Source organism: Desmodus rotundus, chromosome 7 (genome assembly GCF_022682495.2).
Source record: "Desmodus rotundus isolate HL8 chromosome 7, HLdesRot8A.1, whole genome shotgun sequence".
NCBI lineage: Eukaryota > Metazoa > Chordata > Mammalia > Chiroptera > Phyllostomidae > Desmodus > Desmodus rotundus.
The window spans coordinates 19,781,675-19,798,325 of record NC_071393.1 but is presented as its reverse complement, the minus strand read 5'-3'; the positions used below and the strand labels follow the sequence as shown (position 1 = coordinate 19,798,325).

General features: G+C 59.0%; 1 protein-coding gene across 2 annotated transcripts; it reads right to left on the bottom strand.

Moving 5' to 3' along the window:
- Positions 1 to 37: 37 nt before the first annotated feature.
- LZTR1 (leucine zipper like post translational regulator 1) lies at positions 38 to 16,290 on the bottom strand. Of its 2 annotated transcripts, none has more exons than XM_053927678.2 (21): positions 15,980 to 16,290; positions 15,274 to 15,336; positions 12,091 to 12,147; positions 10,663 to 10,742; positions 10,186 to 10,294; positions 9,644 to 9,727; positions 8,754 to 8,811; positions 8,005 to 8,144; positions 6,506 to 6,707; positions 5,944 to 6,099; positions 5,413 to 5,523; positions 4,896 to 4,988; positions 4,655 to 4,750; positions 4,393 to 4,555; positions 4,090 to 4,259; positions 3,826 to 3,982; positions 2,872 to 2,998; positions 2,634 to 2,783; positions 1,883 to 1,988; positions 1,715 to 1,795; positions 38 to 1,473 (listed from the first exon to the last, which is right to left on the bottom strand). In XM_053927678.2, exons 1-21 carry the CDS (start codon positions 16,177 to 16,179, stop codon positions 1,357 to 1,359), a joined length of 2,520 nt encoding a protein of 839 aa, XP_053783653.1. In that variant the 5' UTR covers positions 16,180 to 16,290; the 3' UTR covers positions 38 to 1,356. The 2 variants fall into 2 exon arrangements, with proteins under 2 accessions (XP_053783653.1, XP_024412988.1); XM_024557220.4 differs by having other exon boundaries at positions 4,393 to 4,558; positions 15,980 to 16,285.
- Between the last annotated feature and the right edge of the window lie 361 nt (positions 16,291 to 16,651).

The window sequence follows — 16,651 nt, the reverse complement described above, 5'->3', positions numbered from 1 at the left end:
ATTCCCCAGGGTGCCCGGGCTGGTTTTGCCCCAGGCCATTTTCTGGCTTGCCTAAGGGTGCCCACCTGCCACTGGGGCTCCTTATCCACCTTCATCCAGGCTCTTCTGACAAGGGCTGTGGAATGGCAGGTGCCACATTTGCATGGAACACAGGAAGGAAGTGAGCTCTAAGGCAGGAAAGAGATCACTCCCCACTAAGTGGATTCATGGCAGTTGGAGAAGGGTCCCTGGGATTCTTATTCTCAGAAAGGGGGCAGAATGGTGCCTTCCACATTGGGGTGAAATCACACAGGGCCTTCTGTCAGGGGACAGGGAAGGATGCATTTTCACCCCACGCAAGAACCTACAGTGCAGTATGTGGGGGTGGGGGAGGTTATCCCAGCTTACTCCCAGGAAGGGGGAAGCCAGCCTGGATTCCTCCACAGCCCCTTCCCCCATGTGTCTAGGCAGCCCCAGGTAGGAGTTGGAAGTTCACATGCATAGAGAGCCAGGCAACACACCAATCCCACAACTGGGCCAATGGCCAGTCCACAGTTTTGGGAGGGCTGAGGCCAGAGCCCACAGCAGGTGGGGGGACCACCCCAGCAAGGTGAGTAGTCAGCAAGGTGTGAGTAGTCGGGACTACTGCTGTGGCTTTAATGGAGGCATGTCTTTGATAGAATACTTAGGGACAGAGACCTGGGGGACATATTTGCTGACTTCTTGGTGCAGTCCAGGGCCCTGGTGCACACACAGCTGCGTGGGATCCGGAAGCCCCTCAGGAATCCAGACCCAGTCCAGAGTGGTTGACCCTGTGGGCTGGGAGCTGACCTCGGGGCCCTTCACACCCGAAAATTCATCTTGAATCAGACCACCTTCCCATCACTGTTGCCTACACACATGCTCCAGGTGACAGGAGCAGCCCTTACACCACCAACCTTAGCGAGGGTGCGGGTGCTACCTGGGCGCCGCATTGGAGAAACCTTCGCAGTGTGGCTGTAGCCAGATTCATACACCATGCTGGGTCCCTGCAGCCAGGTCAGGACCCCAAAGCCAGCTCCCTGGTAAGCTCTCCCCACTGCTGGGCCCTGGCCAGGACCCATGCCTCCTGCTATGTCAACACTGAACCCTAGCTTTCCATCCCAGGAGGAGGTGCCAGCCAGGGGGCCCGCTTCACCATCTGCTTCCTGTGGGACCTCTGTCGTTGGCAGTGAAATGGAGCATTTGGAGCCCCTCATGTCCTCTCAGCTCACTTCTGAGGCTCTGGGCACCCTGTGCCTCGGCTGGCAGGTCTGACCACTCCGTTGCAGGCAGTTTTTGCAGGGGACAGGGCAGGCACGGTCATTCTCCATTCATGGGCTGGCACCACCTGGGCCCTCATATGTCGGCACCCAGCTCTGCGCACTGCTTGTCGGAGATGTGGGAGGCCAGGGAGTCTATGATGTCGAGCAGCAGCTGCTGACTCAGGGAACGCAGCGTGGGCAACTTGGAGACCTGCAGGAGGTGACGAAGAGGCCAGAACAGGATGGAACTGGATTCATGTGAGGGTTGGGAGGGCTCCACAGATGGGGTGAGGAGTGGCCAGTGGGTGGGTGGCTCTGCTTGGTTATCCCCAGGGCCCACTGCTGCAGAAGACAGCCCGATTCTAGGCATCCTCCCCCCACCTGCTGTCATAGGCGAGTGGGCCCTGAGGATGAGGGGTGAGCAGCGAATGCGGAGCCAGGAGGGCCCTGACCTTAGTGAACTGGTGCACGATGATATGCAGGCAGTGCCGCTTCATGTCCAGCGCCTGCGTCTTGTCAGCAGCCTCCAGGATCTGGAACAGCAGATTCCTTGAGGTACCGCCCCACCTCTCACCCACCCGCCCAGGTGCCGGGAGACCAACAGGCACCAGGGGTACTACCTGCAGCACATTCTGCACCGTCACATTCATCTCCAGGTTCTGCTTGCAGTATGCCTGCAGCCGATTGTTGTAAAAGCCATAGTAGTAGGGGGCCGCAAACAGGTAGCTGGGGAGCTGGTTAAGGAGCTGCCGCCAAAGGAGCCATCCTCCCACGCACCACCCTCCTCCCCAGGGAGAGTGCATCTGGAGCCCTGGCCTGCCAGGGGCAGAGGACAGCTGAGACCACATCTGCTCAGAACCAGGGGACCTGCCCCACCAGGAGGGTCTGGCAAGAGCTCCAATCTGGGCAGAGCACTGACTTGATCTCTGCGCAGACTCTGAACCACTCAGAGGTCAAAGGCCCCGTCAAGATCCAAAGAATACCACAGCACTTTCTCTCCAGGAAAACACCTATATGCATCTTTGCAGAACTGTCTGCAGTCTCACGGAGCCTGAAAGTGCATCCTTGTGCCCCATGTTCAGACCCTCACTGACGTGACACAATCAGGGATCACTCTATGTCCACTTGCTCACCTGTCACACAGAGCAATGACAGATCCCTTACTCTGAGCATTCATGAGTCAGGAACCCGCCCATCCCTCCTGGTTACAAACCCCTTGGTGCTGGCCAACCGTTTCAGAGAACTCTGGGAGAACACAAGGCACCAGGAAATCCTCCGGAAATCACCCAGCCAAGATCGGTCAGCTGGGCCACCTAACATGGGTGCCGGTAGCCTGTGATGACCTGGGAGCACCCTTGGGGGTGAGGATGCAGCGAGTCCTCAGGAGGCATGTTGACCTCACCGTAGTAGATGTAGCGTAGCATGGACTCGAAGGCCTGCCTGCTGGGCACCATCTCCCCGATGGAGATGTTCACCTGCCCGTCCTCGGGCATGAAGGACCGGAACATGGCCTCAAAGTAGCTGCGGACAGAGGGTGGCAAAGGCCTGGTTCTCAGCAGATACAGCCAGCACCTGGCCCACAGTGCCCCACAGCTGCACCCTTGCCCACCTGGAGCGGGCAGCCAGAATGGCCTTGTGGGCCGGCCGAGGGTGCCCATCCAGCAGCAGCGTGATGTCACAGAACTCGGCGCCTGCCCCCTCCAGATATGCCTTCATGTCCTGGATCAGAGATGTGCCTGGAGGGGCATGGAGGGACCCTGAGCAGGTGCCTCCTGCCCCATACTAGACCCTGCTCCTGACTCAGGCCTCAGGGCTCCGGGGCACCGCCTCCTACACATCTGTCCCTTCTGTGACCCTAAATGAACCTCCCCCAGGCCAGAGGTCTCATTGTGGTCCTTGAGACACTGCCAGGCCCTGTACTCAGCTCCAACACAGGCCTCAGGCCTATCTGCCCCCAGAGTCTGATCTCTCAGACTCAGCCCACTGAGCCCTTCTGCGGGCCTTGTGTGCCCTGTGTGCCTGCTGCGTGTCACCTGGAGTCAGCTGCCAGGGGCAGCACAGGCCCCAGGGAGAGTTGGAGATGAAGGAGCCAGTGCCCTCCCTTCCCAAGTTAGGGGGACACAGGGAGGCACTGGTAGCAGCTGCGCTTACCCCTCAGTGGGCCCCAGACTTGGGTACCCCGAGAAGAGAAGTGTGATGACTAGTCACTGTGACCCTGAGCACATGGCTCACTTCAGAAGCTGTTAGACCTGATGTCATTCAGGGCAGGCACCCCTGCCAAGAGAGGTGCCCTGTGTCCCCTCCAGAAATGGGCTCAGGAGGTTCCCCACCCTCAGGCACACAGACCACTGTGGAAAACCCCGTGAATTGGGCGTTCTTCCTTCACCTGAGCCTGAACTGCCTCCCTCTTTGCCCCTACCCCTGTACTCGGGGAGCACTCTGGGGTCTTCCCCACACCCACCCCTGCCTGAGGGTCTGGCAAGTGGTTCCATGCCTCCCAAGTCTCGACCAAGATGAATGCCACCTGGCCAGCCACTGGCAGGGAAGGGACCAAGCTCCCTACCGATGTCCACGGGCTGGTCTGAGGGGGTACGTGGGGGTGGCTGCTGCTTCCGCCGAACAATCTCCACAATCAGTGGGGATGAGAGGTGCTCGAACTCCTTCATCATGATCACCTGGTTGAAGTGGGACTCCTTCACCACGAAGTTCAGGCAGTGTTCCTGGGACAGACAGGCCGGGTAGGCAGGCACGGTCAGGCCTTGGTCCCAATAGGGCACCAGACCGGGCAAGGGGCTTGCAGTGGTGGGCAGGGTGGGCTGCGATGCACCTTCAGCTGGCCCAGCTGCAGCCTGGCGGCACTCTCGCACACGACCAGCACGTTCTGCAGGTCCACAGAGGCCTCAATGTACTGCCGACATAGCTGCTCCAGGCGGCACAGCTGGAAGCTCAGTGCCAACTTGTACACGTCCATGATGAGCAGCACGTCCTCCACGTGGCCTGCACCCGAGAGCTCCCTGAGCCTTGCAGACCTTAGGCAGTGGGGAGGGGAGGACAGGGCCCAGGCTGCCCACCTGCAAGCAGGGCTGCCCCACCCCCACCCTGCTCCTGCCCTGCCCCAGCCCAGGCAGACCTTTCCTTGGGTATTTGATCTTGTCAGTGTAGAGGAATTGCATGAGCACCTCGAAGGGCTGGGCCTCAGCCTCTCGGATGGCCACACGCAGCAGGGGCGGCCGGGCCCCGCCCACGGCACCACCAGGGCCCTCCGTGGGAACCAGAGCTGCCTCCTCCTCCAGCTTCTGTGGGAAGAGAAAGGGAAGCTCAAGAACACCCCATGGATACTCTTGGGAGGATCCATGCTCATGGAGGCGGGGCCAGGCGGGGCAGCGCCTCACCTGGGCCAGTCGCTCCCTCGCCTGTACTATCTTCCTTCGGAGCCAGCGGCTTCGTGCTGTGACGATGGCCACGTGGCCCTGCACACACTCCTCCTTCTGCAGCAAGAATGACACCTTGGTGAAGGCCAGCCAGAGCCGGAGCCTGGGGACTCCAGGCACCAGTGGGCAGCCAGCGCGTCTCTGGGCACAAAGCCCCACCTCCTCCACAGTGGCCTGGGCTTGGCACAGAAAGGGCACCCACCTCGCCCAGCACGAACTCCACGTCGCAGAACTGGCGGCTCTCCCATAGCCTCCCATAGTCTTCATGGAGTGTGCACTTGGGGTAACAGGAGAACTGCAGAAGACCCAGTTGTCACCAAGTGAAGACACTGTCACCCCTGGCTTTTCCCCTCCAGGAATGGGTGTCCTTGAGACCCCAATGCCAAGCTCAGCTCAGCCAGGCTCCCTCCATGGATTCAGGTGGCTTTCCAGACCTCCACTGGCTCTGCTGTGAGCCCCTACTCTGCCCCACCAGCCGCACCCTGTACTGAGGGTCCTGACAGCCTCAGCCAAGAGCCTCCCTCCCTGCCCCAGCTTCCAGGCTCCTCAGAAAGCCTGCCATCCCACCTGGTGCAGCCCTAGCTCTGGATGCCCCTGGACAAGCGCCACCACTACCCACTGGGTCTCAGTTTCCACCATTAGGGCCCATTCACCCTGGCTGGCCCTGTGCAGAGTCAGCTCATGGGTATCCGCCTGCTCCGCAGGCCTGTGAGCCTCACCTGGAACCTGTACATCTCCCCGCTGCGGATGTTGTTGTCCACGGTGCCCCCGAAGATGTACATGGCATCTGAGATCACGGCAGCTGCGTGGAAGAGTCTTCCGCTGGGCAGCTGGTTGGACAGAGGACAAGTCAGCAAGGTGGGAAAGGGCAGGACTAGGTCTCCAGAAGGAAGCTGGCTGAGGCCAGGAGTGGGCCATGCTGTAGGCAAGGACGTGGCACCACTGGCCTTGAGGGAGGGATCGGAGCAGGCCCTGAGACCCAGCTGTAGGCACAGGGCAGGAGGCAGGGCCGGTGCAGGTAAGCAGGCAGGATGGGCCCCTGTGGCCCACACGGTGGACACAGCAGGTGCTCAGTCTCACGTGCTGCACCGACATGGCCCAGGCAGCAGGGCATGGGCTCCTGACCCTCAACTCACCATGTGACCCCAACAAGTACCTCTCTGAGCCTCAGTCTCCCCACCTTTGAGATGGGCGGATCACAGGCTTGGCTTCAGGGATGAGAGAGCGGTAAGGAGGGTATGGGCCCTCACCTCTGAGGCTGGCAGGGAAGGCTGCTTGGTGTTGGTGGTGCCAAAGTCCAGGCCAAAGACATCTCGGGACTTCTTGAAGCCACCCCGATCCTCAGAGGACAGGGCAGGCGCCTCCTCAGAAGTGGCCGCTCGCTCTGGCACCTCGGCCCCACCGACCTGGTAGGAGACATGTGGGTGCACGACCAATCAGCAAGAGCCAGGCAGGCACTAAAGACTGTTCGCCAAGGGGACAGGTGGAGGCATGGGGGGGAGAGCCACAGGATGTGGGCTGAGTCAGGGAGCAGGGAGAACACCCTCAGCACAATGCGAACATGGCGGGAAGTGCAATCTCGCAAGCCCACGGGCTGCACAACAGAGACTGGGCAGAGAGGCCCAGGGCCCAGGGTTAAGCCAGGGCGGGTGTCCGGGGCTGAGGGCATCCTGGCCTTGCTCCTGTCTGGAGCCCCGGGAGCACCCTGGGGCTGTGAGGAAGGAGCTGGGGAGGAGGTGGGAGCCAGTGGGTCAGGAACACACCCCAGGCCACAGGCCCTGGGTTCCCTCAGCAACACCTGGCAGCGCTCACCTCGCTGTCCGAACTGGGCTGGACAACCTCCCAGGTCTGAAAGTCCACGTCATAGCAGTGTAGCTCATTGGGTAGAGTGTTGTCAGCTGCACCCCCAAACACGTAGAGGTGGCGGTCAAAGGCCACCATGGTATGCCCGTAGCGTCTCTGAGGGGGCGGTGGGGAGCCCCGAAGCAGATGCTCGGTGGGGATGCGTGTCCACCTAGGGGCAAACAGCACGGAACCAGTGCCAGGCAGGGGCTCCTGCTCCTCTGTGGCCTCCACCTGGTCCCCAAGGTCCCCCCCCCGACAGGCCTTGTCTGCGAAGTGCCCCTGGGAGACTTTCCTAGGCCGAGGGGGGGCCTGTGGTGTATGCCTGGTGTCCCTCGCCCCATTGCACTCTGGCACCAGCTCTGCCCACCTCTTCCCGTGGGGGAACAAAGGGTGCAAGCATGAGGCTGGGTAGGAGGCTGCTTGGGGGCTGGCCTGTGAGGAAGGTGGCACCACACTGGCTCCACCCAATAGGGCCACCAGAGTCACCCAGTACCAATCCGGCTGCTGCCGGTGGCCAGGTCTCCTGGGTTTTCTTCCCATCCCATCCCCTTCACCCCAAACTACAACTCTGCCCCCAGCTCCGGTCGGGGCCCCTCACCTTGCTGCCCTCTGCTCTCTAGATACGCCTTCCTCAGCCCGCTCCACAAGTACCCCCAGACCCCCATGCGGCCCTCAGGCCCTGTTCTTCCCCCAGACTGCCACCTCCCTGAGGACCCCATTGCAGATCAGCCACCTGTCCACCTGGCCAGAGCCTGCATGTCTGCCCCAAACCCTCCCCATGTCAGGTTATGCCCGGCCTCTACCATGCCCCTCACTTCTCCAGGTCTTCCCCTTCCTGCTCTGAGCTCTCTGTGGCACCCACTGTCCTGATGGCCAAGGTCAGGGTGGAGTAGCGGGCATGTGTGCAGTGTGGCTCTTCTCCCGGCCTGATCATCCAGGACAAAAGAGTTGGCCGGGCATCAGCAGGGACTCCCCTGCCCAGGATGCCCAGACTGCCTCTTCCCCTGCTGACACCCTGGCATCCAGGGCAGCTCCAAGTCCCCTTCCGAGCTGCAGCTGAAACTCCATTCGGTCCCAGAGCCAACGCCTGGCACTGACCTTAGTCCCCATCACAGAGGTCAAGGGCTGGCCAGCAGTCAAGGCCAGCGAAGGCTGGGAGCTCTCAGGGCCCTTGCACCCCTCCAGTCGTCTGCCGCCATGTGAGATCTATGCCAGCCACGCTTGTTACTGGTGGCACTGACCATGCCATTCACTCAGAGGGGGAGGCTGCCCAGGCCCTATCTTGCTGAGCTGCAGCCACACCCAAGAGGCCTATAGGGGGCCTCTGGCCCAGTCTGTCCCAAGGAACCACACATCCCTGCTCCGGGAGGGAGGGCGGCTGGCCCTGCTTTATGGGGGAGCCCACGGGGATGGCTCCAGGGGCAGGCGTGGGGAGCCGGCTGAGGGCCCACCACTGGGGCACTCACATCTTGTCCTTAAATTCAAACTGGAAAAGGTTGTTGGTTATCTTGGCTCCACTCTGCCCTGAGAACACAAACATCTTGTCCCGGCACACGGCCACCGGGAAGTTGCAGCAGGACGGCGGGATCTCGCCACTCTGGGCCACCTGTGGGGGCGGGAGGCAGCTCAGCCCCGGACCTTCACAGGACCCAGCGCACCTGTGTGTTGCTGAGCTGGGACTGCTTTTATTCCCAAAGTCTTTTCTGTGAATGAGGGTTCATGTATCACTTTTTGCAGAACAACCTAAAGCCCCACCTCACCCCCCTAAATGGGGGCTAAAAACATCATTAAAGAGGAATGAAACCCCCCAGGAAAACAGCAGCCAGCAGGACAGCAGATGGGGTGCTGTCCTCGCTCTGTTCAGACAAGGGTGGGTTACACCTGAACTATGTCAGTCACCTGTGACAGGCTGCTGTCCAAAGCGCAGAGCCTTTAGTCACCAGGTAACTGCCACTGGAATCCGTTGTGAGGGCAGGCAGGTCAGCAGGAAGGGCGAGGGAGGACAAGGCCAGGCTTTGGCAGAGGGGAATATGGCAGCCTCTACCCCCACCCAGCCTGGCCCACCTGTCCTCGAACCTCGAACCTCCCGCCTCACCTCCCGCTCCAGCCCCCTATCCCCTGTACTCACCTCCCTTCCTCTCCTTACCCTGGACCCCCCCACACACCTCACCTCTCTGTCTCCCCACAACCTCAGCCCAGGCCCCCAGCCTCTTACCTCCTCCCAGCACGTGAGCTCTCTGTCCTGCAGGCCGATGGTCCACATGTCGTTCAGCCTGCATGAGGACAAAAGGGTCAGGGTGCCTGTCCTGGGGCTGGCTGGCAAGGCGGGCCTGGCCCTGGGCCTGGGCCTGGCCCTGGGCCTGGGCCTGGCCAGGAGGGATGGCTCCATCACTTGGGGACTGATCCGGGGACTCTGGCAGCCACGAAGCTTCAGCTGGGGGGTCATGGGGGCTGCGGTGAGTCCCTGCTGTGCCAGGCCCCTGCCCAGCCCAGACATGAAGAGAGGCCTCACTTGAAGAAAGGCCTCATTCTTGACATTTAGGACTGGGGACAGGGTCAGCCACTCAGCAGGTCCCTGGGGCTAAGAGAGGATTTCAGAAAGGCTATGCTCACAGAAATCGCATTGTTTAGAGTTTCTAAAATGCTGAAGTTTTGAGGAATGAGCACACGCTGAGTTTGTAATCAGAATAATACAGCAAAGCCAATTAGCTAAAATAGGAAGGAAAATGGCTATAGTATAGGCAAGAAGTCTATTGTCCTCTGTAGGGGAGGTGCCGAGTCTCAGCTCATTGCCCCTTAAGGTCATTCCTTGCCGTGGACCTGAGTACTCTCACCCCAGGGATCCCCCCCCCCCCCCCCGCCCCCAGCTCTCTGCTCTGCAGATCTGCACGAAGGCTGCACACACTTGGTGGGGGCAGGCGGGAGCTCTGTTCAGTGGCCATCACCCTCATCCTGCCCATCTTCCGCTTCCCCAGCACCCTGTCCACACACCCACCCTCCCGAGGAACCCCTGGCCTGAGCCCTCCAAGGCTAAGAAGGCCCACTCTGTGCACCAGCACCCTAGGCCGCTCAGAGGTGGAGTGCACGGGCCAGGCCACCACCTACCTGGCATTGCCATCGTAGCCAGCAAAGATCCATAACTTGTCACTGTACACCGTGGCACCATGGGCTGACCTAGCAACTGGCAACCTGGAGCAACAGGTGAGGGAGGAATGAGGCCACCCAGTGCAGACCCTGAGCCTCACAGCCCTGCAAGTCCCGTCAGGCCCCAGGACTGCCGCGTCCACGTCTGCTGACACTGGGGCCTCAGAGACTCTGGGCAGGGTATAATCAGCAACACCAAGGGCTGAGCTCGTGTGGCACCAGGTCACTGATGAGGCATGCAGACATCCACAGTGCACAGAGTCCTCTGCCAGCTGCTACGAAATATCAAAGGGGGTGCTCGCAAGGCAGGACCACAGAAGCTCCCATCACAGGACATTCCATCCCTTCTACTTTTGACAGGAGGCAATCTAAGAGCTGGGAGGAGGCTGCAAACAGGTTAACACCAGCTCCCAGGCCTCTCTGAGCTTCCGGTTCTTCACCTGTAATGCTACAGGGCCAGAGAGCCCGCAGCACAACCCCCAAAGGTTTCAGCAATTTCTCACCGTCCTTCAATTTTCCACTCCGTCCACTGGCCGGTTGCAAACTTATATTCAAAGAGGTCGTTTTTATTCTTCAAGTTAGAATTGGAATAAATGTCCCCAGTGTAACCCCCTGGGTAAAGAGAGAGAAACGGTCACACCCAAAGGCAGCATTGCAGAGTCCTCAAACCCTGGGAGGTGAGGGCACAATCTGGCCCCATGGACAATGCATTCCAGAACTCCCTCTGCACACCCCGGGAGCACCTACTGGGTACCTGCCTCTGTGCTGCACTCTGGAAACACAGAGATCAGCAGGACCTCATTCCCTGTCCCTCATGGGGAGGAAAAGCCACCTTCCGGCCCAGTCACAGAGGCAGACCATTCCCACACAGGCCAGGAAAACAGGCTGAGAGGCAGACAGACAGAGGCCAGCCCAGCACAGCACATGGGCCTGACGGGAGGGCAAGGGGTCCTTGGCCTGGGAGGTAAGTGGCAGCTCACCAAAGACGAACATGCTGCTCCCGTAGACCACGGCTGAGTGGTGGTAGCGGGGGGCTGGCGGGGTTCCAGTGGTGAAGGCCCTGGCAGGGGAACGAGAGGCAATGAGCATCAGCAGTATTTTGAAGGTTAATACCTGTATCATTATAGAAACTTTTAAGAGTTACTAGTATGGAAAAAAAGAAAAAAACTAGCACTGAAATGTATGTATTACCCCTTTGCCAGAAGCCGCTGCCCATAGCCAGAGGCCTACCCCATACCCTCCTGGGCATACTGTGCCTCTGAGTGATTTTTGAAAATGAAACCTCACAGTAGATATTTTGTAATATGTTTTTCAACTAAACAGACTGTGAATAGGTCTTCCAGCTACTCTAGAATCGTCACCACCCCCTTTCACAGCCGCACTGTATTCTGCAGGTGGAATTTTACCTGCCGAGTTAAAAACCCATTTATACTGCTTTCTGGGGGCTGCTCCTTTTCAGTCTTATACGTAAGCAATTTTTAACAAAGAACTGAAGTCTTCAGAGTGATTTTAAAACCGAATTTTGCACTAGTGGCTGTACTTTAAAACGAAGAGCGGGAGAAACGACATAGACATTTCTGTGGCGGTCCCAGTGCCACCCAGGTCTCCTGGGCAGGAGGCAGGCACGTGGAGTGATGCTGCTTCAGGGGCCAGGTTCAGCCTCTGTGGGTCCGGGGTCCTGACATCCTCCTCCGCTAGGGAGGCAGGCAGACCCCACCCCAGAGGGCTGCAGGGCTGCTGGGGCTGAGAGGGAGGCGTGGAGCGTGGCACACAAGGGGCCCGCGAACCCACGCCTCTGCACAAACAGATGGCAGAGCTCAAGAGGAAAGCCAGCTACCTCCTAATCCCAGAGCCTGTCTCTCCCCCCTAACTGTGAGCTGCCCTCCCCGTCAGGGGCTGCACTGGAGGGCACAGATACGCAATGCTCAGAAAGGGCAGGTGTCTTGTCCAAGGCCACAGGAGGGCCATCTGCAGGCGGGAGGCCAGGGCCACCTGATGCCCACTGCCTGTACGGGGTCTCCTGGCAGAGGATGCGCTCCACGTGGTAGGGAGGGGAGAGGAGCCCCTGCAGCAGGAGAAGCAACCCTAAAAGGACCCATCAACTGATGGCCCTCCATGTTGGCGCCAGCCCCTGGCCTGGGAGACAGGCTTGGTGACCGAAGGTCTCTCCTGGGGTAGAATTTGAGGACCCACAACTGGATCACACAGATCTCCTAGCAAACAGGGTTCAGAATAATAAATCTCAGTCACGGACTGGAAAAGAAACCGAGGGATAGAGGGACCACTGAGAGAGGCACTGGGCTTCTCTCTTCCTTTCCGGGAACACGACTCTGCCGGCAATCGGCCCAAAAGAGTGCCACCGAGCTCTAGGAGAAGAGCAGGGTCCTGGGACTCAGGAGGCCACCCACCTGCACCAGGAACAGTCCTTCACGTCAAACCTCAGGAGGTCGTTGAGCATCGTCTTCCTGAAAGACAGCCAGGGACAGGTGGGCTCAGTCCTGGCCTGCTCTGCAAGGCGTTGCCCAGCCAAGACCCAGAAGATGGACAGGGCAGGCCAGGGGCTGGGCGAGTTGTTTTGGGTGGACTTAGCCAGGGCCAGACAACCAGGGAAGGCCCGAGGGACCAGAGGGGTGACCACAAAGGAAGCTCTTGAGCTGGTGCAGGCACAGGGTCTGCCTGCCGGGAGTCAGAACCGAAGCGTGACCCGGACCACCCCGCCGCGGACTTGAGAACTCGCACTTCACTCCAGGCTCCGGAATCCCCACTTGCACGTCTGCGTGCCCCCTTCTTGGTGGCTGTGCTGCCACAGTGCAGATGCTCACCCACATCTCAGGAAACACCCTGCCCTTCTCTCCGATCTTCCCGCTACCTCTTTATCTCAAAGCCAGTGTAACAACTACATTAAAGACACAATAAATCAGAGTGGTGGACACGTAATACAATATACAGATGATGTATTTACAGAATTGTACACCTAAAACCTATGTAATTTTATTAACCAATGTCACCTCAATAAATTCAATAAAAATAAATAAATAAATGAACGACAACAACAACAAAAGATATAATAAAACAGAAAACAAGTCCACTGGCCATGGCACCCCCTAACACAACCTGCGAGGTACCACACAGCCCCTGGCACTAAGGAGGAAGAAGGGTGGCAGCCCAGAACCCCCTGCACGGTCTAGCTCAGTCTGCACCGGGCGGCTGAGCTCTCCACCTGCATTTACAGAGGAGGAAACAGCCTGGGAAATGAAAGGACCTGTCTGAGGCCATGCAACCAGGAAGCTTGGAGCTGGGAAGCAGAGGTGTGATGGTAATCCCTCCCCTCTCCCGTCTGCTCCCCCCCCCAACCCCCAGGGTACGCAATCTTTTTTTTTTAATTGACTTTGAGAGAGAGAGAAGGAGAGCGAGAGGGAGAGAGAGTTGTTCCACTTATTTATGCATTCATTGGTTGATTCTTGTGTGTGCCCTGACTGATGATAGAACCTGAAACCTTGGCTTATCGGGAGGATGCTCCAACCAACTGGCCTGCCCACCCACCCAATGCCAGGCCATCTTTCTTCCTATCCAGTCATTCTAAAAAGTTACAACCAGATTGACACAAGTCTGTACCCTGTTTCTTAGTGTCGCATTGCAGCAAACATATTTCTGCTTGTTGCTACAGTCCCTGACACAGAATATACCTCTGGGGACATTCCCAGCCACTGCCTGTGCTGGACACCACACCTTTTCTGGTCTGGGGGATTCCCACTGAGGTTCCAGGAAATGTCTTTATTTCACTCATTCATGTGACAAACATTTGTTCAGTTGTCTTGGTGCTGGGGTACAGGCCCTGCCCTGGAGGAGACAAGTAACCAACATCTGTGTGCTCTGGGATGAATGGAGCCAGAAAGAAGTGCAGAAGTGGAGGGGAGGGCCTCTGATTGATCGAGCTGGTCTGGGCGCGTGGGGAAGGCCTCACTCACAGGGGATTCAGAAGAAGGGTGGGAGGGAACAGCCAGTGCGAGGGCCTGAGCAGGATGCTCAGCACAATCTGAACACAGCAAGGCAGTGGTGCGGGGGGAAGGCAGAGGAGCAGTGGGGGCACACTGATGGCCAGTGGGCTGGGGCTTTTCGTCAGAGAGGTGGAGAGACGTCCGCGCGTTTTCCGCCAAGGAGGAACGCATTCTGACTTGCATTTTCAAATGGATCCCTCTGCTTATTCACGGGGAAGAGACGGTGGGGGGCATGGCTGGAAGCCAGGGGACCATGCCTGAGGAGGCTCTTCTGCCCATTCTACAGGCCCTCATGGGATCCTGCCTACCCCAACAGCCCCGAGTCAGCTCCTCCAGGGAGTCCTGCAGGACCAAGGCCAGCCCTTCCTGGCCTTTAAGCCAGGTCCTGTGGTCGAGAGGCGGTGACAGGACTTGGGAGCAGGATGGGTTGTATGCGAACGCTACACCCTCAACACAGGGAGACTTCTGTGCTGAGCTCCTCACAGCCTTGTGGTCACTCAACCCCACAAAGCACACACAGCCGCCCCATATATGGAGAAGGGGACCAGAGTGCAGTTAGTGCTGTTAAGCCACCTGCCCGAGCCCAAAGCCACAAAGCTCTAATTTGAACTGAGCCCTGCTTGTCCAAGAGACCAACCTTCGGCCCCATGCCCAACAGGCTCCTGGCCCTCCCAGATGCCTGGTGGGCATCTCTGGCCTTTTCCAAGCACATCCACAAACACATGAAGGCGGGAAACCCTGTTCAGACCCAGGCCCAGTGCTATGCTGCACTCTCCTACCTCCAGGCCATTGCCCACGCTGACCCCTCTGCTTGGCACATTCTTCCTCTTTTGCACGGCTCACTCTTACTCATCTCTCTGGTCATCAACCCTTCCACAAAGGCTTCCCTGACAGGACCAGACGCCCCCATCCTGGTCCTGCGTCTGCTGCGCCTGTGCCTGTGCCAGTACCTAACATGGCCCAGCCCACACTAAGACAGCTCTTTCCTTGGGCGGGGGGGGGGGGGGGGGGGGGGGTTCAACTCCTGGGGAATGGATCAGAGGGAAACATGCCAGGGGAAGGAAGCAGCTGCACAGCCTGAGGGTTCACCCTGACCATGATCTTCCAGCAAAGGAAACCAGCCACAGCTTCACTGGGAACAGTTCGGGGAATGGAGGTGTGCTCACCCACAGAATATCAGGTGATTGCCAGGAATTTATAGCAATGTGGGAAAAGGCTTCCAAAAAGTGGAAAATGTGGGAAGTAAATAAAACTCCCCTCCATGCCTTCTCAGCTGCCATGTGAGCATGTGGACGAGGCCCAGAGAGCAGTGCAGGGAAGAAGCGCCTGGCAGGGCGGCAGCCAGGGCAGAGGTGTTTCTTTCGAGACTGTGTCTGGTCAATCAGAACAAGAGGGAAATTTCTGTGACCTGAGCATGTGCCACCCACTAGATGCTGTGCTGAGGGCCTTGAGCGTGGGGAACCCCACAGAACGGGAAAATGAAGCTGAGTGCTTAGCTCGCATTTGTAAAGATAGTAGCAGAGCTGCAGAAGCCCAGTCCAAACCACCATGTTTCTCCCTCCCTGGTCCCAACACCTCGATGCTCAGACTCACCCATTGTCTCCACCAAATACATAGATGGCATCTTTATAGGCCACCACTGTGTGCTTGCTGCGCCTAGAAAGGAAGGAGAGGTGGGGAGCGGTGAGGCCAGGACCCTCCTGGGGGCACCCAGGGAATGAGACCAAGCATCCGGGATGCCACAGAAGTTGGATAACACCTCTCAACTACCCAGATGAACAGAAACCTGTAAATTCCACCAGTACACCAAAACACCCTGCATCTGGGGACCCCCGATACTTCCCTGGGACTCCCTGCAATCCTCGTCCCACTGCAGAGCACCTGGGACCCCCCACTGGAGACTCACAAACACATCATAACTCTAGTACCTTGCCCCTCTCTACCCTGTCCCTGGCTATGAGCCCCTCTCCCTCAAAACCCCTGCCACAGAGCAGAGCCAAGAGGTAAAAGAGGGATAAATGGTGATGGAAGGAGACTTGACTTGGAGTAGTGAACACACAATACATTACATAGATGATGTATTATAGGATTGTTCACCTGAAGCCCATATACCTTTATTGGCCAATATCACCCCCAATAAATTAAAAAAGAAAAAAAACACGCCACTGCCCTGGGCATCGTCCTGGACACCACCACTCCCCTCTCTTTTACCATATCCCGCCCCGGCCTCGACCCTGGAACCCGCCATGAAACCCTCTCAGACACCCCTCACCCCCCAATTCCCTGAACCACGCCGTACCGAGCCCCCACGAACTCGTCGCAGGGCGGGAGGCGCCGCCAGCGATGCACCGTCTCGAAGGGCCCGAAGTTGAGCGTCAGGTACTCGACACTGTCGGAGCAGCTGTGGTCAAAGTCCACGCTCGGGGCTACCTTGGACCGCGCGCCGCTCGCCAGAGCCCCGGCCCCGATCGGGCCCCCCGAGCCGCCCGTCCCAGCCATCCTGGGTCCACGTCCGAGCGGTCGCCTCGCTTGCGAGACTTGCGGCCACCGCCCTGGGTCGCCCAGAGGGACTGCATTTCCCGGCGAGCTCTGGGCCGAGGGCGCGGACTTCCGGCTCGCGCCGAGCTTCCCGACAGGCCTAGCGCTCCTCGTGGCTCTGCGGGCGGCGCGGCACCTGGGCTCCGGGGCTGCGGTTAGTGTCTAACCTTCTGGGAAAGATTTCCCGCGGAGTGCCGGCACCGGGTCCCGTCCCCGTCCGACTGCACTTCCCCGGAGATCCGCTACCGTTCCCGGCGTGCCGTGTCTAAGCGGGGCTCGGCCGTGAGCGTCCGCCGCTCCCGGGATCCCGGGTGCAGGGTTCCGAGCTCGCAGCGGCCTCCGCAGGCAGCGCATCCCCTTCCTGCTCGGGCCCCCAGCCCGAAGTCCTGGAGTCTGCCCTCGGTGTTATTATTTATTGATTGAGAGGCAACGC